General features: G+C 52.7%; 9 protein-coding genes across 9 annotated transcripts; 4 read left to right on the forward strand and 5 right to left on the reverse strand.

The window, feature by feature from the left end:
• Positions 1–410: 410 nt before the first annotated feature.
• PtrM4_047120 (uncharacterized protein) lies at positions 411–1,351 on the reverse strand (the record flags this gene model as incomplete). Its single annotated transcript, XM_001936550.1, has 2 exons — positions 411–844; positions 904–1,351. 2 exons carry the CDS (start codon positions 1,349–1,351, stop codon positions 411–413), a joined length of 882 nt encoding a protein of 293 aa, XP_001936585.1.
• A 595-nt stretch (positions 1,352–1,946) lies between these two features.
• Positions 1,947–2,081, reverse strand: PtrM4_047130 (uncharacterized protein; the record flags this gene model as incomplete). The annotated part of the gene is made up of 1 exon (XM_066104710.1): positions 1,947–2,081. The coding sequence occupies one exon, from the start codon at positions 2,079–2,081 to the stop codon at positions 1,947–1,949; it is 135 nt and encodes a 44-aa protein (XP_065959274.1).
• Positions 2,082–2,640: 559 nt separating this feature from the next.
• On the forward strand, positions 2,641–4,371 carry PtrM4_047140 (AsnS, Aspartyl-asparaginyl-tRNA synthetase; the record flags this gene model as incomplete). Its single annotated transcript, XM_066104711.1, has 3 exons — positions 2,641–2,948; positions 3,003–3,120; positions 3,190–4,371. The coding sequence occupies 3 exons, from the start codon at positions 2,641–2,643 to the stop codon at positions 4,369–4,371; spliced, it is 1,608 nt and encodes a 535-aa protein (XP_065959275.1).
• A 331-nt stretch (positions 4,372–4,702) lies between these two features.
• PtrM4_047150 (uncharacterized protein) lies at positions 4,703–6,713 on the reverse strand (the record flags this gene model as incomplete). The annotated part of the gene is made up of 3 exons (XM_066104712.1): positions 4,703–5,023; positions 5,078–5,405; positions 5,773–6,713. 3 exons carry the CDS (start codon positions 6,711–6,713, stop codon positions 4,703–4,705), a joined length of 1,590 nt encoding a protein of 529 aa, XP_065959276.1.
• Positions 6,714–7,775: 1,062 nt separating this feature from the next.
• On the forward strand, positions 7,776–8,951 carry PtrM4_047160 (MC family mitochondrial carrier protein; the record flags this gene model as incomplete). Its single annotated transcript, XM_001936553.2, has 7 exons — positions 7,776–7,805; positions 7,858–7,893; positions 7,953–8,085; positions 8,136–8,234; positions 8,288–8,344; positions 8,392–8,836; positions 8,885–8,951. The coding sequence occupies 7 exons, from the start codon at positions 7,776–7,778 to the stop codon at positions 8,949–8,951; spliced, it is 867 nt and encodes a 288-aa protein (XP_001936588.2).
• A 742-nt stretch (positions 8,952–9,693) lies between these two features.
• Positions 9,694–12,161, forward strand: PtrM4_047170 (SpoVK, ATPase AAA+ class; the record flags this gene model as incomplete). Its single annotated transcript, XM_066104713.1, has 3 exons — positions 9,694–9,771; positions 9,834–11,886; positions 11,941–12,161. The coding sequence occupies 3 exons, from the start codon at positions 9,694–9,696 to the stop codon at positions 12,159–12,161; spliced, it is 2,352 nt and encodes a 783-aa protein (XP_065959277.1).
• Positions 12,162–12,428: 267 nt separating this feature from the next.
• Positions 12,429–13,313, forward strand: PtrM4_047180 (Periplasmic protein TonB; the record flags this gene model as incomplete). The annotated part of the gene is made up of 5 exons (XM_066104714.1): positions 12,429–12,501; positions 12,577–12,642; positions 12,705–12,767; positions 12,816–12,844; positions 12,909–13,313. The coding sequence occupies 5 exons, from the start codon at positions 12,429–12,431 to the stop codon at positions 13,311–13,313; spliced, it is 636 nt and encodes a 211-aa protein (XP_065959278.1).
• A 1,770-nt stretch (positions 13,314–15,083) lies between these two features.
• PtrM4_047190 (uncharacterized protein) lies at positions 15,084–16,947 on the reverse strand (the record flags this gene model as incomplete). The annotated part of the gene is made up of 2 exons (XM_066104715.1): positions 15,084–15,104; positions 15,169–16,947. The coding sequence occupies 2 exons, from the start codon at positions 16,945–16,947 to the stop codon at positions 15,084–15,086; spliced, it is 1,800 nt and encodes a 599-aa protein (XP_065959279.1).
• Positions 16,948–17,696: 749 nt separating this feature from the next.
• Positions 17,697–20,306, reverse strand: PtrM4_047200 (uncharacterized protein; the record flags this gene model as incomplete). Its single annotated transcript, XM_066104716.1, is given in 5 exon segments — positions 17,697–17,728; positions 17,748–17,976; positions 18,024–19,352; positions 19,494–19,961; positions 20,016–20,306. 5 exon segments carry the CDS (start codon positions 20,304–20,306, stop codon positions 17,697–17,699), a joined length of 2,349 nt encoding a protein of 782 aa, XP_065959280.1.
• Between the last annotated feature and the right edge of the window lie 79 nt (positions 20,307–20,385).

The raw sequence follows: 20,385 nt of genomic DNA on the forward strand, positions 1-20,385 counted from the left end.
TCTAGCCGCAAAATGGAAACAACCCCACAGCGACAACATGCCCACTTTGCCCACCAACTGTCCACCCACCCAAGCTAATTCATTTTGTCGGGTCGGCGAGATCTGGGCTGCCTTCTCGGTTATCTGTGCATACAGAGAACAGACCCCACCAACAAACCCAACCATAATCTGATCTTATGACTTCATCTGTTCCTTACCCCTCCATTGGTCGCCCGCGCGCGGCTCTGACGGTGCCGGCCACACCAGTAGCCCGTGTTCTATGCGCGCGGCCGCTTCAAGTTCGTAAGCTTCGTGACCGCAACATTTCCCCATCTGTGCCCAAGAAGGATGTTGCTGGATCTTGGTGGTTTGCCTTAAAGTTTCATCGGCGTCATTTTCATTCCTCATCGGCTTCGTCGCCGACTCTCCGCTCACCACTTTGTCGGCCAAATAGTCGCGGGATCAAACTCGCGTCTGAAGATCTCCACATCAGACGCGCAGCCTTTGCTCGGCAACCCAACCATGCTGCTGTCAATGGCAAAGACGACATCCTGGAAGGCGCCGTGGAACTCCTCTTCGTCGAAGAGCAGGTTTCGCCACATGCGCGCTACTTCCTGTGCCGGGTTGCGGAAGATGGGCCCTAGACCAAAGGCGCCCAACACTAAGTTTCTGTGCCCGCAGTAAGACGCGATTCGGAGCACTGCCCGCATCTTCTCCTTCATCAGCTCCTTCTCCTGCTCAAACGAGTACTTGCACCCGCTCTCGTCGAGCTTTGGACGGCGGACTGGCGCTACTGATATCACTGGCAGCGAGGATATGTCTGTAAATGTTGCATAGTCTTGATCCGGTCCTGCTCGGAATACGACTGCGGCCCGTTAGTATGACGGCTCAGGACCATGCTTGCTTAGTGTTTCATCAACGTACAAACTTCGGGAGAGTATATGCCCCCCCTCTGCGGTATGGGGTAGAAATTCTCTTCCCGCCCAAGTTGCGCGTTCCAGGGCATGGTGAGGGCATGCACTAGATTACTTCTCCGCGCGAAGCATTCTTCCGGTGCCATGAGTCCAGATTCCCAGTCGCCTCCAGCCCGCTTCTCGTTGGCTACATTGATGACGGGTATCCGCTTGCAGTTTGGATCTGCGTTGACTGCGCTCTGGTACCAGCCCAGGGCGTAGTTTACTGGATCGCCCTCCATGACTGCTACTCGCGTCCGTTGGGATGATCGCTTGTCGACGTTTACTCGTATTTGTGTGGAGTCTGGGTAAAGGTATGATGTTTTCGAGTCCCGGATGTAGTGTTTCCAGATATGTGGCATCCATACTCGTTTCGCCTCGGCTGCTATCTCCGACGGCTTAGGTCTTGACTGTGGCATGATGGAGGGTAAGGGGTTTATAGAGAGACAGAGAGCAGGATGGTAGATATGAAGTTTGTGAGTGACTTGGTAGTAGAACGATACCAAATCGGCGAGTGGGAGAAACGCAACGAGTTTGTGACTAGCTCAGGCGGCAAGAGGGAAGTATATCACTTGAGCAAGTGTTCAAGGGCGTGTGATAAGGCAGCTAAATAATAGCTCCAGATCGAGCCGGACACTAGGTTGGCGCATTTTGCTGCGCCAACTACGGAAGCGGAAGTCGACTGCGTGAATCAAGCGGTCCCCCTGTGGATGCAATCATGGCGGGTGGCATTTACACCAGACATAGCGCAGAGCTGCAGGAAAATGGGGACATGATTCGTGTGCCAGAGCAATTTAGGGTAGGCACAGAGGTCAAGATGACCGGTAGCAGCCGCGCCTTGTGATTGCAACCTGCATCCTGGTTCTGGGAGCGATGTTGTGAACCCACATTAACTGCCAGGCACTGGAAGCCACAAAGTGCCGTGTCGGGACTTCTGGGGGCACATGTCGCAGGGATGTGTGGCTGGATGCCTCATCCAGGCCTTGAAGCGATCTGCATAGTGGTGAAAGCGGGTTAGAAGGATCTGGCGGCGTTGGTCCATCCGATGATGACAGCTGCTAATCCAGATCCTGCACGATATAGCGCTGCAGTCATGGCGTCTGCGCTACGATCCGGGATGCAGGGAAAAGGCACTGAGATCGGGTACATTTTGGTTCTACGAGGCGTCCGACTTCACCGCCAGAGCGGTTGCACGGAAGCGTCAAGGTAGCGGACAAGTCCGCCCAAATCAGCCACTGCAGCAACGGGTCCTTGCTTCGGAGCGTTTTGGCACACACGATCCATCAGGCCATGGCAAACGGCGGTCGAGCTCCGTGGGGCGCGGCGTTTGTGTCCTGTGTGCTTTTTGGGGCGTGGAGGAGAGCAAGGAATCCGACCGAGCGAATGATGGCGCGGACAGGCAAAACACCAAGACTGCAGGCGCATCGGCGCTGTGCCCATGGGCCATGAATCTCGTGCACCTGCATGGTCTCTCCTTGGACCACCTAGTGTTTCACCAAGGCCCGATAGTGATACAGATACGATTGACGAGGCACAAGAACGGCGAGGTTCACACGATTCTAGCGCACTTGGCCCGAGCGTCGATTACCTTTTTTGCCCAGCCTCGGAAACGTCGACGACATGGACATGGACGAGCATTGCTGCTTTTACGCTACACCGCACCTTTCCTACTGGCTAATTGCCCCTTGTGAAATTTGCCGACGCGTAAATGACCCGCTTCCTTGCACTCCGGAGGAGCTTTGCCCGACCCCAGCTCTCAGGTCGAAACCGGGGAAGCGCGTCGACATGTCGTCCTCGCTGCAGTTCGACCTTTGGCCCAAGCAATCTAGCTGAGCTGCTACCCAAGTCTCCACTCCCTTCCTCCTCGCCCAAGTCTCCACTAGACGGTGAGACGCTGACAATCAACGGCTACGTGCGGACGGTGCGTAAGCAGAAGCGCATTGCCTTTGCTGCCATAGGCGATGGTTCGACCTTGCAGACAGTCCAGGCTGTTCTGGATCCTAGCCTAGCAGAAGGGTCAGTCACTTATCTCCAGCAATCCCCATAGGTGCTGACATGGCCCGCTATCAGACTCTCTACCGGTGTTGCAGTCACAGTCACTGGCAAGTGGACACCCTCGCCAGGACAGGGTCAATCTCATGAGCTTCAAGTGAACAATGTGCGCATACTGGGAGACAATGATGCTGCAGTAAGTTTTTTCTTGTTTGTAACCATTGTAGACTTGCCCCAGTATCTGATTCATGTCAATCGACGTCAGACCTATCCAATTCAGAAAAAGTATCAGACAGCCGAGTTTCTTCGTACTCTCCCGCATCTGCGAAGTCGGCTGCCGTTCAACTCTCTCATCCTGCGACTAAGGTCGCTAGTCACGGCAGAAGTGACAAAGTACTTTGCAAAACACGACTTTGTCCAATGCCATCCACCAATCATCACGTCGTCGGATTGCGAGGGCGCAGGAGAGGTCTTTACCGTTGCACCGGGAGCACCGGCTGTACCAGATAAACAGTTGTCGAATCAGGCCAAACAGCACGAAGACCAGTTTTTCGGTTCCCCAAAGTACCTGACAGTTTCCAGCCAGTTGCATCTGGAAGCTTTGGCCCAGTCTGTAAACAAGGTTTGGGCTCTATCTCCGACGTTTCGCGCTGAGAAGAGTGATACGGCTCGTCATCTCAGCGAGTTCTACATGTTGGAAGCGGAGCTGGCGTTTGTGAACAATGTAAATGTTGTCATGGACGTGGTAGAAGACATGCTGCGCTCGGTTGCGTCGGAACTACAAACCTCATCTGTAGGGCGGGAGCTTCTCGAGGCGCGAGCACGAGACCAGGAGGAAGAGCGCACACCCGTGTCGCACACGGTCCTCGCACAGCGATGGCAAGGGCTGGTAGCCGGGCCATGGCCCCGAATCACATACAAGGCTGCGGTACAGCACCTCAAAGACGCCGTGGCTCAGGGAAAGGTGGGCTTTGAATATGCACCTGGTCATGAAGACGGCCTCCAAACCGAGCACGAGCGATACCTGGCTGACAGCATGGGACGGGGTGGACCTGTGTTCATCACCGACTATCCACGTCTCATCAAGCCGTTTTACATGGCGCCGTCAACTGACGCGGCAGCTGAAGAAGAGGGGGCATCAACGGTCGCGTGCTTCGATCTGCTAGTCCCCGAGATCTGTGAATTAGTGGGTGGCTCGATGCGTGAACACAGACTACCGGAACTTGTAAAGTCGATGCATGACCACGGCCTTGAGCACGTAGCGGACAAGACCACCGACGCATCAGACGGGTCCTTGCAGTGGTATGTGGATCTCCGAAGATACGGCAGCGTGCCGCACGGCGGCTTTGGTCTTGGGTTCGATCGACTCCTGTGCTACCTCTCAGGCGTCTCCAATATCAGGGATGTGGTCAGCTTTCCACGGTGGCACAAGCGGTGCGACTGCTGAGTCGCATCGGGATTCCAGGGCCCCTGGTATTTCGGATCACGGCATTGTAGACGTGTCGCATCGTAACGTGTCGTCACGAGCACTCTGGATAGAATTGCTCATTACAGAACGTGACGAAGCCGAGTACATTGTGCCTGTACAATCGGCATGGGCCGCCATGTACGATAACGATACCATGTCCGTGCGCGTTTTGGCCATGTTCGAGTTTTGGCCACCCCAACAACATGAAGATACCAGAAAAATGAGGCTGTATCACCAGCAACAATAGCTATTAATGCGAGATCTTGTGGAGTTGTAGTAATTATATCATTGCGATTAACTTGTGCTACTTTTATTTACTTGGTAGCTTAGTTTTGCGGCCAAGGCGGGTGGTACGCGCTGGGGCGGCTGATGCAGCCTCCTCAGCTTGAACATGAGATGGAACAACAACGGCACGTTTCTGACGCTTTCTAGGTAGCTTAGAGGCTTGTGAGGCCTTGCGCTTACCCTTTTGGGACAGTTGTATAGCTTTTTCAGCGTCGCGAGTTGCTTTCTGGCGCTCCTTTTCAGCCTCCTTAGCGGCTCTCTCCTCCCTCACTTCCTTGAGCCTCTCTTTCTCAACACGCTTCTCCTGAGCTTGATGAAGCTTGTACAACCGAGCTTGCTCCTTCATCTGAGATCTCTCAGCTTTCTGAAGTTGTTCCTGTTGTTTTTGTTGTTGTCGAACTGCTTCATCGTCCCGAGCCCGATGGACCTTACGAGGAGACCAAAGAAGAGCACCACCATAATACTCATGGTTGTTGTTGACGTTTAGAGTATAGCTCTTCTTCCTGTGTCTCTTTTTCACCAAAAGAGCCTCCTTGAGGTCCCTGTTTTCACTGCTTAGGATACTAAGTTGAGCTGAGATATGGTGGAGACTTCGGTAAATCTTCTTTGTATCCTTTGCGTCCTTATCTCGCACTTGACGAGATATAAGAGTCTTGATTTTAAGCCAGTCTTTTGCACTAAGCACAGAAGTTGAGCTTTCATCTAAGCTTAATGCCTCTTTGCGGAATCTTCGGAGTATCAGAGATGTCAACAAGCAAGTCAAGCTGGCTTGATTCTTATCGATTGCAGATCACAGACAATATAGAGGCTCGTGCACAGTGGCACGTCCCAGAGAATGGTCTGTGATCTGCAATCGATAAGAATCAAGCCAGCTTGACTTGCTTGTTGACATCTCTGCGGAGTATAACCTCAGCGTTAGGTGGGTGTATCCCAGTTGCTTCAAACGACTTCATGATAGTTTGAGGTTTAAAAGCAGCAGCCCAGGCACTCCAAAAGAGGGGAAAGAAGTCTCCTTTCGTTACTAAGATAAGCCCCTAGCTTCTATAAAGGTGGGATGAAAGCTCAGTTAAGTAGGCAGTCGAGAGAGGCTTGAACATCCCAACATCAAGCGGCTGAAGCGTATGGGTTGCATAAGGAGGAAACGCGAGTAACAGGATCTTGTGGTCATTGCAGTAGTTGATAAAATCCATAGTTACGTAGGATCCATGGCCGTCAAGGAGTAGTAATCGGTATCCTGAGCGAGCTTTCCATCTAGTCTCTCTCTCAAAAACCTCCTTAAGCCAGGCAAGTCCTATATCGTTGTTTGTCCAGCCAGAAGGGGATGAGCCGATGAAGAATTGGTGCTTTTCTTTGTTGATTGCGTCCGTCCAGCTCGATTGTAGGGCCCCAGCAGCTGACTGGAAGATGAGCGCTGGCGATAGAGCTGTACCATCCGAACAGATACAGGCTAGCACCGTCACCCACTCTCTAGAACCATCCTGAACAGCAGCTGTAACCCCTTTTCGATCGTATATCCTCTTGTCGAAGACCCTTTTCGATCTCCCAGTTACCCCAATCATGAAGCCCTTTTCATCCATATTGAAGATGTGGGAGGGCTCTACATTGTACTCCTTCATCTTACTGTGTAACAGCTCGAAGTATAAGCTGTACTTAGCTCCTGAATCAGCCTTGTGGCGATTGCGGTCCATCCCGGTCTGCCAGCGTGAGATGAGATGGGTTGGGTTTCTGTTGATGAAGCGAGTAACCCAGCTTTCTGAAACCTCCCTACCAGCCAAAGACGACGCAAGGGAGCGTATTATTGCTCGTGTAGGGGGCGTACGTCGCTCAGTAAGCGTCGTAATATGCTTTAACAGCTCGGTTTCTTGGTGTGGGTGAAGGATTCTATGGGCGAGCGTATGCGGCTGGTTTTGGCCCTGGTGTCTTCGAGCTAGCGTACGGCGACCTACACCATGTCTTTTTGCGACTTCTGAGTACGAGAATGGTGCGCCTGATGCGCGCGATTCGATTTCTTCAATCGCTTTTTGAATCGGATCCATGGTGGTGGAGTTATGACGTGTTCTGTATAGGTGGTTGTTGTGTTGGGGTGGCCAAAACGCGAACGTGGCCAAAACGCGCACGGACATGGTAGGATGTACCATAGCGATACAGGATGCTGGCACTTGTTCGGATCGATGGACCGAATTTACAAACGATACATTTCTCGTCCCAAGCAAAATACGAGTCATTCTTTCATTATCATGTGTAATATGCCAGACGCTGCTTTCTGGAAGTCTAGTGTGTAACGGGGGATTATTCAGCGTGCAATTCTGGACACGCTAAAAAGCACCGTTAGCAACTTGGTGGGGTAAGATGATTCATCGCTATTTTCGTTATCAAGACAGAATTCTTAAGATGCGCATGTCTGCAACGGAGAAGAGTTGCGGTGTTCCGCAAGCAGGATGCGCGGGCGGAGATGATCTGATAAGATTTCAACGCCCGAGGTCTCCCCCCGCCCGCCGAGTCGATATCGCGTTGCTGATGTACTGGATTTCCGCGGCCACATATGTACTCAGCGGTATTTTCCTGCACAAAGGGTGGAGACCATGGCAGCGGATCAAATTTCAAACTGTCAGCCGGAAGTGAAATGATTGAAATACGACGTGTAGTTGTAACAAGACAGTGACATGCGCTGTTGTAGATACGAACAACAGCGATGCCGGAGGAGTGATGACATGGGTATAAATGGTAGAGTGTCCAATGGCCGGACTTTAGCTCTGACGTCTCGGCGTTCGGCTGAAGTCATGTTGCGCTTCCGTTAGTTGCAAACAAAAGTAACAACTCCAATTTCGAACCATTGCCCGCGCACCCCTAGTCGCCCTTCACCACATCCCGGGGAACTCGACATAAACGGCCGAAAACAAATCTCGAGGCAGTCGCAAATCTGGAATCTGCGGCTCCTGTCACAGGCCGACTAATGGCCACCCATGATCGGGCAATAGTTCCTTTGGAAGAAGAAGAACACGAGTACAGCTCGATTGCGACACCACACAGCGTCTTTAGTTGCTAACTCGCGCACCAGCTATGAGGCGCTGCCGCCAAACTTCTCCCTCACTGCGAACATGCTTGCCGGCGCGTTCGCAGGCATTGCCGTATGTCACCGGAGTTGCCGCCATGCATCCATCTCGACTGACTTGAGGATAGGAACACTCGGTCATGTATCCCGTCGATCTACTCAAGGTGTGCAGCTTTGCCTCGAGCTCTTCATGTGCTGCGGGCAATGCGCTAACCCGCAGCAGACCAGAATGCAGATAGTCAATCCATCACCGAGCGCCATGTACAGCGGCATTTCAAACGCCATGGTCACAATATCGCGGGCGGAAGGCTTCTGGTCGTTATGGAGGGGTTTGTCCAGTGTTGTAATGGGCGCAGGTAAACACTCACTGGCGCACCCCCACGATGAAATGAAACTGACGGCCCAGGTCCCGCGCATGCCGTCTACTTTGCCTCGTATGAAGCCACAAAACACGCCCTCGGTGGCAATGAAGGAGAGAGCCATGAGCACCACCCTCTTGCAGCAGGTGCGCAACCCATGCCGGGAAATATCAAAGTGGCAGTTACTGACCACTTCCAGCTGCTAGCGGCGCTGCAGCCACTATTTCCAGCGATGCGCTGATGAATCCCTTTGACGGTAAGAAGCGCGTCGCGACCACGCCTGCCGCCTGCTGAAGCTCGCAGTCATAAAACAACGCATGCAAATGCACGGTTCCATCTACAAGTCTGTCCCCCAATGCGCCCGAGAGGTGTTCCGCGCCGAAGGAATAGGCGCATTCTACGTCTCGTACCCCACCACGCTATGTATGACGGTTCCATTTACCGCCCTACAATTCATGGCATACGAATCCATATCCAAAGTCATGAACCCGACCGGCCGCTACGACCCGTACACGCATTGTTTCGCCGGAGGTATTGCCGGTGGATTTGCTGCCGGGCTTACCACGCCACTGGACGTGATCAAGACGCTATTACAAACACGAGGAAATGCTCGGGATGCCGAATTAAAAAATGTCTCGGGCTTGATGCAGGCGGCAAGGATCATTCGTGAAAGAGAAGGATACAGAGGGTACTTTCGTGGACTGAAGCCTCGAATCATCACCACCATGCCTAGCACAGCAATTTGCTGGTGAGTATCATGCTCCTACGCCAAGTGGGTTCATCTGACTTTGATCAGGTCTGCATACGAAATGGCCAAGGCCTTTTTCATTCGGCGAAGCACAAACTCGTCCACGGCTATTTGAGACGATGCTCTAATTGATCCTTTTCAAACCGAGTGCGACGACTTCGTGGCGGCAATCTGTGCATGACTAATGCAATCATGTACACGCAGTAAGGTTGAGGAGGGTAATACCCTTGCAATATTGGACATTCGTGACTAGGTTCAGCATCATGTGTGGCGCGGGAAAAGCATAGGCTGTGTTGCGACGCTGCTTGCTGCCTTTGTATAGTCATAGCGGCTTCTTGGAGATTCCATTTGGCGGCACAGTAGAAGATTGGTTATGCGAGATACTTGTAACATAGGGAAATTCAGTATCCATGTCGCTCACGCCACCATTCGATTGGTATATGGTATCATGTGGTTTCAGTCTTGTGCAGGTGCGTAATCGATAACGACGGCCTGATTTGGTTAGCGTCTGTTAGCACCCACTTGCACATGCACCTCTCTCGTGCATGCTTCTGCTCACGCCAACGCTTGTAGTCTCGATTGCAGATTGTTCTTTGATGTATGTATTAGCGGGCCAGTGCGCATCTCCTAGACTATCGGGAGTGCTAGGGTAGTAGCTTGCTTGTTCCGTCTGGTTGCCGTTACTCAGCCTTCGCGGTTGCGAAATGCAGCTACATACGTCACCTACCGCGCGAACTAAGACCGGCCTATGCAACAGACGGATCTACAAACACCCAATACGTGACGCCGAATACATGCTCCCGCCTTCATACAAGACGCCAGTTTGAATTGGGCGCTCCGTCCCTATGCTTTCCGCCATGCGCGCCAATACTACTCAAAAAGCCTATGACGAGGCCTTTCTAGCTTGCTCGACAGCGGTTTATTTCGAAGGCCAAGTTCGTGCCCAACCACCCGAGTATTGTCGCATGAGGTAGCAATGCTGACAGGAGACATATAGAACAACGAAAAAGAAGCGCTACGGTCGTGGAAGACTGCGCTCGACCATATCTACTACCATAATGCTCGCCGCAATCCCTCCACCTATCGCCCCGCGTCCGAGACAGAGAGGGCACTCATAGAGTCGCTGCGTCAACTGGAGCTGCAATGCAAGGAGCGCGTGGATCTCTTGGAGGCGCTGAAGAAGAGTCGGAAAGAGTCCAAGGAGAGCCAACCTTCTAGTACAACTGCGCCCGCCCCGCCTCCCCACGGTATGCCCCTGTCGCCGAGCAATGTCAACACAGCCTCATGGCTGGGCGGAGGTTCTCTACCTCCTATAGAGTATGCCGATCTCTCGAGACCACCTCCTTTACCATATCGCCCTGCTCTGCCGCCACGAAAGAGCTCTGGCGGGTCCGTACGAGAGAATACCTTGACGCAGACTCGAAGCGCATCAATGCTGTCGCCTGGGGCAACGGGAGAGGACAAGACACGTACACCATCGCCAGAGAAGAAGGGCAGGATGCTACGGACACTTAGGTCTGGGAAGGAGAGCAAGTCTTCTTCATCCAAGTTGCCCAATTCGTTGAGGAATCGGCCTGATGCTTCCAAGGCAGCTACACAAGCATGGACTGTCAAAGCCACATCCAATTCCAGTAGGCCCAACCTGGGACCTTCAAACTCATCATCGGCTTCATTACCTCAGTCAAGTCGCTCATCCATTGATAGGCCGGCTGGTGAGAGGCCGAACGCGTACTGCTCAAATTCCGAGTCATACCAGCCGCACACACAGGCTCCATTTTACTTTAGAGCTGGCGACGGTTCGGCTTCCACCGCCTACGCAGTGCCATCCACGGGTGGAAGCGAACCTGAGCCAATCAAGATGCCCGGTCCTGAGCGCACACCACTGATCCCTCGCAAGTCTATCGATACGGGTCGAACATTGAATGCGCAAGCACTACCTTCATACAGGAAGGAGTATCCCAAGCCTCCCCCAGACCCTCGTAATCTCGCAGTTTCGGCAGCCGCCCGATCCTATAGTGACAATAGTGGTGAACGAGCTGGGGTTATGTGGGATCCCACTACACGAAGATTAGTACCAAAGTCGACAAACAGCTATTCGCGCACACGAACAGATTCAGACCAAGACGAGTCTGAAGCCATACCACTCGAGGAGGATGGCGAAATGCTCAAACACAGACCATCTCCAGTGCGCAAGGGCAGAGCCAGAGGAAATTCGATGCGTGCCGAACTGCCTGATACCCCGAGCACAGATAGTACTGAAGCGGAACTAGAGCCAGAAGAGATGGACGAGTGGAAGCAAAGAACGGAGGAGATAATGAAGATTCTTCCAAGAGGTGTCGACAGACAAGCTGCGCAGCAAATCTTGAATGAAATAGTGATACAGGGAGATGAAGTACACTGGGACGACGTGTCAGGGCTCGAAGTTGCAAAATCGGCATTGAAAGAGACTGTGGTGTATCCGTTCTTGCGACCGGATCTGTTCATGGGTCTCCGGGAGCCTGCACGTGGCATGCTTCTCTTCGGGCCTCCAGGAACTGGAAAGACGATGTTGGCCAGAGCGGTGGCCACCGAGTCCAAGTCCACTTTCTTCGCCATTTCAGCTAGCAGTCTGACTTCGAAGTTTCTAGGCGAGTCTGAGAAGCTAGTTCGTGCGCTGTTCCAGCTTGCAAAATTGCTTGCGCCGTCCATCATCTTCGTTGACGAGATTGACTCCCTTCTTTCATCACGCTCTAGTTCAGGAGAACACGAAGCTTCGCGTCGTATCAAGACTGAGTTTCTCATCCAGTGGTCTGACTTACAGAAGGCTGCTGCTGGCAGCGCACTTACTGACAAGGAGAAGGAAAAAGGCGATGCTACAAGGGTGCTTGTGCTTGCAGCAACCAACCTGCCATGGGCGATCGATGAAGCAGCTAGAAGGCGGTTTGTGCGAAGACAGTACATCCCGCTCCCCGAAGGCTGGGTCAGAAAGCAGCAAATGCAGACATTGTTGAGCCATCAGAAACACGAATTGAGCGATGAGGATTTGGATCATTTGGTCACGCTCACAGAAGGTATGTACAAAGTAGTTACTCGTGTGCTGAGTCTTTTTGCTAACGCTATGATAGGTTTCTCTGGCTCTGATATTACTGCTCTTGCCAAGGATGCTGCGATGGGACCTTTGCGCTCGCTGGGTGAGAAGTTACTTTCTATGACAATGGATCAGATACGGCCGATACAGTACCAGGATTTTGTAGCTAGCCTTCAAACCATTAGACCGTCTGTTAGTAAGCAGGGGTTGAAGGAGTTTGAGGATTGGGCCACGCAGTTTGGTGAGCGTGGGGGTTGAATAGTCACAAGGCTTGATAGTAAGTATAGTATGCATGGCACTGCGCCTGCAATAAACGAAGCGTCTATACAAGCAATCATCTTGCTTCAATTTATGTTCGCTTATGCTAGGTCTTTCAAGGCATTTTCATCTTGTTGCCTGGGTTGGGGGTGGCTCCTTCCTCCCGAAGTGTACTCGTGACTTGGCGCTATCCCAACTTGTCATTTAACAGCTCAAACTTCATCTCTCTCACTGCAACTCATTTCACCTGAACATCCATCGCATACCATGGCGCCCCGCAAGAAGACCGAAGAGAAGGCGACGGCCAACGAGGCAGCAGACATGGTGCTGCAATATCTGCGTGAGTCACTGCTTCTTCTTGCCTTGATCAACCCAGACGCCCCTTCCTCATTTGTCACATACTGATCTCGTATAGACAAGCAAAACCGCCCTTACTCAGCCATTGATGTGTCTGCCAACTTGCATAACAAGGTCACCAAAGGTGTGTTGACTACGTACCTGCTTTAGTCGAGAGCATCCAGTAATTAATGACAAAACACATAGCCGCCGCAGCAAAAATCCTCAAAGACCTCCATGAGCAGAAATTGATTGAAGGCCGTGCAGCTGGTATAATAATCTCCGCCTTCACCAATACACAACGTCTAACATCCCCAGGCAAACAAATCGTCTACCACGCCCTACAGGTACACCCCAACCCACCCCTTTCCCCTCCCTCATCCCCCCAACCAGCTAACCAAACACCCCTAGAACGCAGCAGAAGCCTGTACAACCTCCGAGCTCGCCGCCCTCGACACCACCATCCTCGACCTCCGCACCCGCACCACCGCCCTCCTCGCCACCGCAAAAGCCCTCCGCAGCACCCTCTCCAGCCTCAACTCAACCCTCAGCACCGCCGACCTCGTCACGCACGTGCACGCGCTCGAGCAAGAGAAGACGCAGCTTGAAACCCGACTTGATGCGTTGAGGAAGGGCAAGGCGAAGAAGATTTCAAGGGAGGAGAGGGAGGGTGTGGAGATGGAGTGGAAGAAGTGGGGGAAGGTGGCGAAGGCGAGAGAGCGCATTGTTAAGGAGATGTGGGGGGTTATTGAGGAGGGGGTGGGGGATCTGGCGGTTAGAGAGGAGATGAGGGAGATGTTTGATTTGGATGGGTAGGTGGGGGTTGTTTGTGTATGTTTGTGTGTGTTTGTGTGTGTATGTGTGTGTGATGGTTTCTGATGGAATGGAGTAATGTGGAGGAGATGATGACATGCAATCATCTAGTTGTATGTGGAGAGGAAATGGGATCTGTCAGACTTCGCTACCTTTCTTTTAATCTCACCGGCGTGAATGATTTCTGACATGAGAAACTGTAACGGGGAGAGGAGAGGAGAAGGACTGCGTTGCATTGTGTAGCTATGGAGGAACTGCAGCTATATAGGTGTGTGTGATGAGAAAGTGTGGTAGCGATAGCCGTACCCAACTCTCACCTAAGTTGGTCTTGGCAAGGCCCAAACCGTTACAGAAACGAAACATAAAACATGTTTAAATCCATACACTTCATTAGAATATCGTCTGAATCACACATTTGCACCCTGCTACAAACCGAGCTTCATGCTCAAATAATCACAGATTTCATCACACTTGCAAAATGGCCAAACGACACTTGGACGTTACATGCCAAAACATGAGGTGGAGATTGAAAAAAGCTCGGTAACTAGAGCTCTCGACAAAATCACATAATGGATGGTTCTTCAGTTTGGTACATACGCCAAGGATGGGTAACTGTGCCCGAAATCATGTTTGAATCTCTGTATGTCATCTGTGGAGAATTTCAATCTAGCAGAACAGAAGCCCATGGCTGTGCCTGGCGACTTCATATAATTCTGTAGACACCAAAGGCAGTTTCTTCATACAATCCTCAAACCCCACAACACGTTCTATTCCACCACAGCCTCCAGCCCCCAGCACCTACCTACCTACTTAACCACCCCCCAAATATCCCCACCAACCTTAACAACCCGTCCCCCATCCTCCAACTCCGCCAACAGTCCCCTAACCTCCGCCTCCCCACCCGGAAACCCTCCCTGAACCATCAACCGCATCATCATGGCAATCCGCCCTGTATTCATATTTCCCTGATTCGTAAGCATACCGATGATGAAAGCCGTGTAGACGTGTTTTTTCTCCTCGAGAAGGTCGGTGTGGGATTTGATAGTTGTGGTTGTTGTGTCTGCGGTGGTGAGGGAGGTGAGTTCCTGGGCGGCGGCTACGGCGGCGGCGTCGTGGGTGGAGGTTTTTGAGGAGGCGGTGGGGAGGGACTCTATGAGGGTGTAGGTTGCTGGTTTGCTGGGGGAAGAGGATGTGGAAGGGGAAGGGGGATGGTATCGTAAGACGGATTTTCCGACCCAGAAGGCGAGGGCTTGTGATAGGAGTGTCGTGTCCATTTGCAGTATATCTTCCAATTGAGCCATTGTGCGCGTTACACCTTCACCTTCACCATCTCCTCCTCCATGTTCCCCACCAGCCTGCCCCTCAAACGCCGAAATCAAACTAACCTGCCAAGGCGTGAGGCCATCAAACCGCTCCTCGCGGCCGTCGGCAAAACTAAGCGTAATAGATGCATTTCCCAACGCATTCATCCAGCGTAGTTTCCGCATGCCCTTTATGCGCTCGAAGCGCGTGGCGTATTCTTTTTGTAAAAGGGAGATTTGTGCGGGGATCTGGAAGGTGTCGTCGCGGAGTTGGGGCCAGAAGAAGGAGGAGAGGATTTGGGCGTTGAGGGTGGGGGGGACGACGACGGCGGGGGTGATGATGATGTGGTGGCGGTGGGAGTGGATGGCGTAGTGGTGGTTTTGCGGGTCGATCTTGTTGTGTGTCGGGGGTGGGATGTGCGTGTATTTCTTGCGTCTGGCGTCTGAGGGTTTTTGTTGCGGTGGTCTGGTGTCACGAGCGCGGTTGTTGTTGCTGTTGTCTCCGACACATTGATGGTAGTGTGAATAGTACTGTTGATACGTTTTGATTCCAGCACGTCGCGGAGCATGACCTCGCAAGCCTGTAACTTCTCATCACCCAGACGCACCTTGATGAGCTCGAGCAGTCGAATCTCCTTTTCGTACTCTGGATCCTGACACCGGAGTAGGTGGTCTCCGTAGATGTTCTTGAGCTCGTTGATAAAGTCTTCGCGCTCCCACAGGGTCAAGAGGAACCAGATTACGTCTTCGACTTTGGACTTTTTGTAGTCGGGTGAGGCGTCTTGAGGGAGTGGTTGCCAGTTCATGTCGTTCCAGTTTAGTTCCTCGTCTGCGTCTTGTCCGTAGTTTGCAAATGGCTTGGCCATTTCACTGGCAATTTCGTAGGAGAGCTCGCTGTTGGATGAGAATTTGCTGCCCGTTTCGTCACTCAGATCGGTGAGCAGACTGGATATGATGATCCGTGCTGTATCTTCCCGCTCCTTCAGGTACCGTCTAATTGGCCTTGCTACCCTCTCAAGCAACACGCCCTTTGGTTCTAGCTCGTGGAAAGAGCGAATTATGGATATATAGACGTTCAAGATGTATGTGGTCGTGGCTCCTGGATGCAACAGTCGCCGCGATATTTGCTGGGAAAAGCTGGATGTAAGGTGTTGCTTCGCATTCGACACCCTAAGATACTCTTTGATATCCAGAATAGCGCCCATGCTCTTGTCCCAGTGAATGACAAAGTCGAACAGATTATCCACTCGCGATCGACCAAGCCTGCCCAGGGCCATTTCTTGCCATGATGTAATTTCAGTGGGTAGAATGCTACTCTGCTCGCACTCCAAGCACGCAAGTACCAGCTCGACCAGCGGACAGAAGCCATCTTGTATCCACAGCTTCAACTGGGGTACACTCGACTTCTTGGAATACCAATCTACCTTTAGGTAGTGACTTGTGATGAACGAGTCAAGAAGCTTATTCATCGCATGCGCGAATGCATTCTGCGCACTATCACCTCCAAGTCCAACCCGCTCCAGTCCCTGTAGAAGCGTAGTCATGCGCTTCCTAGTCTCTTGCGTACTCTCAGGCATAGCACTCGGTTCTACACCATCCTGGCGGTTGTAGATGCGAAAGATTTTACATCCCGCATCATACAAAACGTAGCTAAGCGTCTTGGAGTATCGTTGCAGCGGCAGGCAATGCGCAAAAACGGCCTGTATCTCCCTACGAAACTTGCAGTCTGCGACGCTCCCTGCGTCTGATTCAACAACTTGCGTAGGTCTGCTCGACCGAGTCGTCGTGTTACTCGCTTGGTTCTGTATGATGGGTAGTAAGTGATCGGTAAAGGGCTGTAGGTATATGCTCTGCACTTGGTCGAGAAGGCGCTGCGTTTCGTCCAGTATGTCCCACGAGTGCTGCAACTCTACCTCGGCCCCCCACAAGCCTTCTACTTCCGGTCTCACATTATTCGCAAAGTGTAGCCGACACTCGTTTGTGTACCAATCGATCAGACTCTCCTCCTTCGCATCTTCACTCTTGCCCTCGCCAACAAGCAAGTATCTTAGCGCCTTCTCGACCTCGGCGGTCCGATCTAACCTCGGCGCAAAGAAGACATCCTTGGGTAGGCTTAGGAACCTCGTTGCGGAGCTCCACGCTGTGTTGCGCTTGATCGCCTTGTGTTGTCCCTGCCCTTGTGCTCGTCCTTCGACGTTTCTCAGCGCATAAGGACTCCCAAACGATGATTCGGGCGCGGTAGATGCTAGGTCCGGGGTCGCGATCGGTGTGGGCGTGCTGTGCGAGAAGGAGAGAACCGGGAAGACAGAGGCAAAGACCAGAGTTGAGTGGTCCATGGCGGGCGTGTTGCGTACCCCACTATGCGATTGTTTACAGACGGGGTTGGAGTAGAATAGGCGAATTCGTGGATATGGGAGAAGCGGTCAAGTTGGCTGTGAGAGCATGGACGTTGTTCTCTTGCTCATTGTTTGGCCTCTGTTTACGTAGTCTTGATCGTACTTCCAGTATTCGCGATCACCTCCACTTCGAGCTCGGACCAACTACAACGCGTATTCACGTGCATTCAAACAACCGCTACACTACACACATGTAGACATGTCCCAAACTTTTGTATGCGATGAAACGGACGTTTGCAAAATCTGCTACTACATGAACCTATAAACATTCAACCATAACGCCTCCATGTCCGCAGGTCCCAACTCTCGAGACCACACATACCCATCATGAAAAATGATCAAGGATATCTACCATATACGCCATCTTGCACCGTTCCAGTCCCCACCGCCAATTCCGTGCGCTCAAAATGCTTGCAGCGAAAAATAACACCCACGTTGTCAATCGTATCATGGCCGCAACACGCCATGCCGCCTCCTAAACGCCTCCACTCGTTCCTCGTAGAAGAGAATTTCTCGGACTCTGAGTTTGGGACCTTTTTGCGAATCTTGCATCACCGAATCGTCATCACTTTCGGCATCTCCATCATCGCTGGCTTCGCTCTCCGTTTCATCACCACCGGGTGGCATACCACCATCGTCCATGTCGTCCTCGTCTTCATCTTCAGTGGCTTCGCTCTCGTCGTCGGACATCATGGGATCATGCGTGGCATATGCAGAGCCGCTACCGTCAGCATGCATACCATCGTGGCGTAAGTCGTAATTCGAGGGTCGGTTTTCTAGAATCTCAAAGCATTTGGTAGATAAGCCCATGTAGCAGAGCTCAATCTCTGGTCGCAAGTGCACAATGTCGAGAATTTGGTACGCAAGCTCACGGGGGTCTATATTACTGCCGTGTGCGTGGTCGGCGATGAAGGGGATGTAGAGGGAGCGAATGTGAGGGATGTACGGGAGACGTTGGAGGAAGTGATGCTGTCTATTGTTAGCCAAATCATTAACTCGGGGTAACATGGACCTACCCAGTCTTTGTAGTCAATAGATACGGCAAGTTCTCGCAAATTATTCATACGACCGCTTGTTATAAAGGTTAGGATCTCGCGATTTAGCATCCACCGCCTCCATCTCGAGCTCGTCGTTGTGTGGCCGTCTGAACCCTTTTCTCCGCTGTCGATCATTAACTTCTTCAAACTGGCTCGATGTCTCTTCATCGGCCCTCTATATATCGCATCTACTGTGACAGTGGACGAATATGACCGGCCTTCTTGGAGGAAGAGAACCTCCAGACTGTTGGGCGCCAAAGTCTCCTTGAGGAAGGAAATGAGCGAGGGTGAGACTGTGTTTGTATGAATGCGCTTGAGATTGAGTTGGTACTCTGATCGTAGGGTATATGAGGCCTTGTATGCTTTGGACGAGGATGGCGATCCAGGGTAGGCGGTGCGGGGTGTGTACGTTCTCCGCAGTATCTTCCATAGCTGTTCGTGGTTGCTGCAGTGCAGAAGGGTTAGTGTCGAGAGGATAGACCAGTCAAAGGCTCTGCGTAGCACGGGTACCGAAAGAGGCACACGTTCAAGTTCTAGGACTTCGAGCTTCAACTTTCCAGTAAGCAGAGGCTCTGTGGGTTCCTGAGACTTGGTGCGTGTCTCGCCATGTGCCACATGCGACTTGGGGGCCAATTTCCCTGTATTTGCTGGATGTGGGGTGTGTTCTACATGGGCTGGCTGGTTTTCGTGGAACAGACTGACGCCTTCGGTCATGGAGGTCTCGTCCATTGGGTTACCGAAGTGGTCGACATCTTGATCGGCTTCCCGCTCATGCAATGAGAGCGAAGCTATGGAAGGCAAGGGCAGGGAAGAAGCTGATTTGATCGGGTTAGCTTCGACTGACCGCTCTGTGATGCCCGTGGTGCCAGATGTTTGAGAGGGGGGCTCTTCGGAATGGCGCATGTTGTGTATGCGCCCCACGAGAATGCCCAGAACGCCTCCTAGTCTCTTTTCGCCGAGCGAAGATGCTGCCGTTGTGGTAGCGTTGTAGTCGACTTGCTGAAGGCCTTCGCCTTCCCACACAGTTACCCAGTCTCGCTGCTGTGCATGGGCTGCAACACCTATCCGGAGCTCGCGCAGCTTCTTCTGAGACCGTGCAATCAGGATGCTCATCTCGTCCAGATATGGCAGCTCGTCAATGTCCAACACACTCAGGCTCTTCAGCGCGGGAATGGCGGAAAAGGTGGGGTGTTCGACTCGATCGAGGGCGGACATGCTGCTCGGTGCGTATGGCGGTACCACGACGATGGGCGCCTGTACAGTGCCAAGGCCGCTTGGATGTGTCGTATTCGGGGGCGGAGGGAGGTTCTGATTGTTGAGGATCATGGGCGGAGCAGGCGGAGGAACAGGAGCATCGATGGTGTTGTCGTGCCATCGAATCCAGAGACGATCAAGGCGGCATTCCTCACCGTCACTCCGGTGCGCGAGGCTTGACAAGGCGAGCCACACATCACGGAGCACGCCCGTCGGCATATCCCACACAAACGTCTCGAGATTAATCATGCGTGCAACGGCAAGCGCCACGAGCGTTCCCAGCATCTTCCCACCTTCTTTCGTAATCATGTACTCCTGGACCCATGCCTGTGGCCCGTTGCCCAGCGAAAACTTCTTGGTAAACTGGCCGTAGTAGTTGCCGAAGCGACGCTGGGGGACGGGATATGGATTGGCGGCAGTCCTCAGTAGCGCAGTGGGCGTCTGTCCTTGCAGTCTTAGTCGGTTCTGGTGGGGGAAACAGTCATCGCCCATGACCAGCGTAGCCAGGCCGTACGTGAGGGCATCTACGCCCGCTCGCGGCTCGTTGTGGGTACTTTCGTCGGGCCATACAATGTCGAAGCGCGAGTAGATGCACGGTATCGTCAGTCGGTGCAGAGCTGAATGGCAGAGACATAGTGATGTGAGGTCGTTTGTGTGTGGAAGCTGCATAGCAGCGTGTTAGTATGGCTCTGGCGGCTGTATGCGCGCCTGACTCACCTGATGGATGATTTCTTTCAGAATATCCATGGGCAGGTCCAATAAATTCAGCGGGCCCTTTGCAGCCCTCTCTTTTCCCTTGGGTGCAGGCGTCACCTGCTCGGTGGATGGTGTCGCATTCACAGCGGCGGTCGCAGGGGCACTCGGCCAGATTCCATCGTCCAGTCCCTGCATGGCGGGCGTATGCGCGTCGTCGTGTTGGGGTGAAAGCGAGCGGGCAGCGTCTTGGTCAAAAGGCATGGGCGATGCAGTCCTGGGGGTGCCGGGTGACGAGAGTGGGGAGTCAGCCATGGTGGTTTGAGTAGTCGTGGTAGCCAAGGGCCGGCACTGCTTGGAGGCCCCAGGGGACGTGTCGAGGCCAGGCGCAGGA

This window comes from Pyrenophora tritici-repentis, chromosome 10 (assembly GCF_003171515.1).
Source record: "Pyrenophora tritici-repentis strain M4 chromosome 10, whole genome shotgun sequence".
NCBI classification, from domain to species: Eukaryota; Fungi; Ascomycota; class Dothideomycetes; order Pleosporales; family Pleosporaceae; genus Pyrenophora; species Pyrenophora tritici-repentis.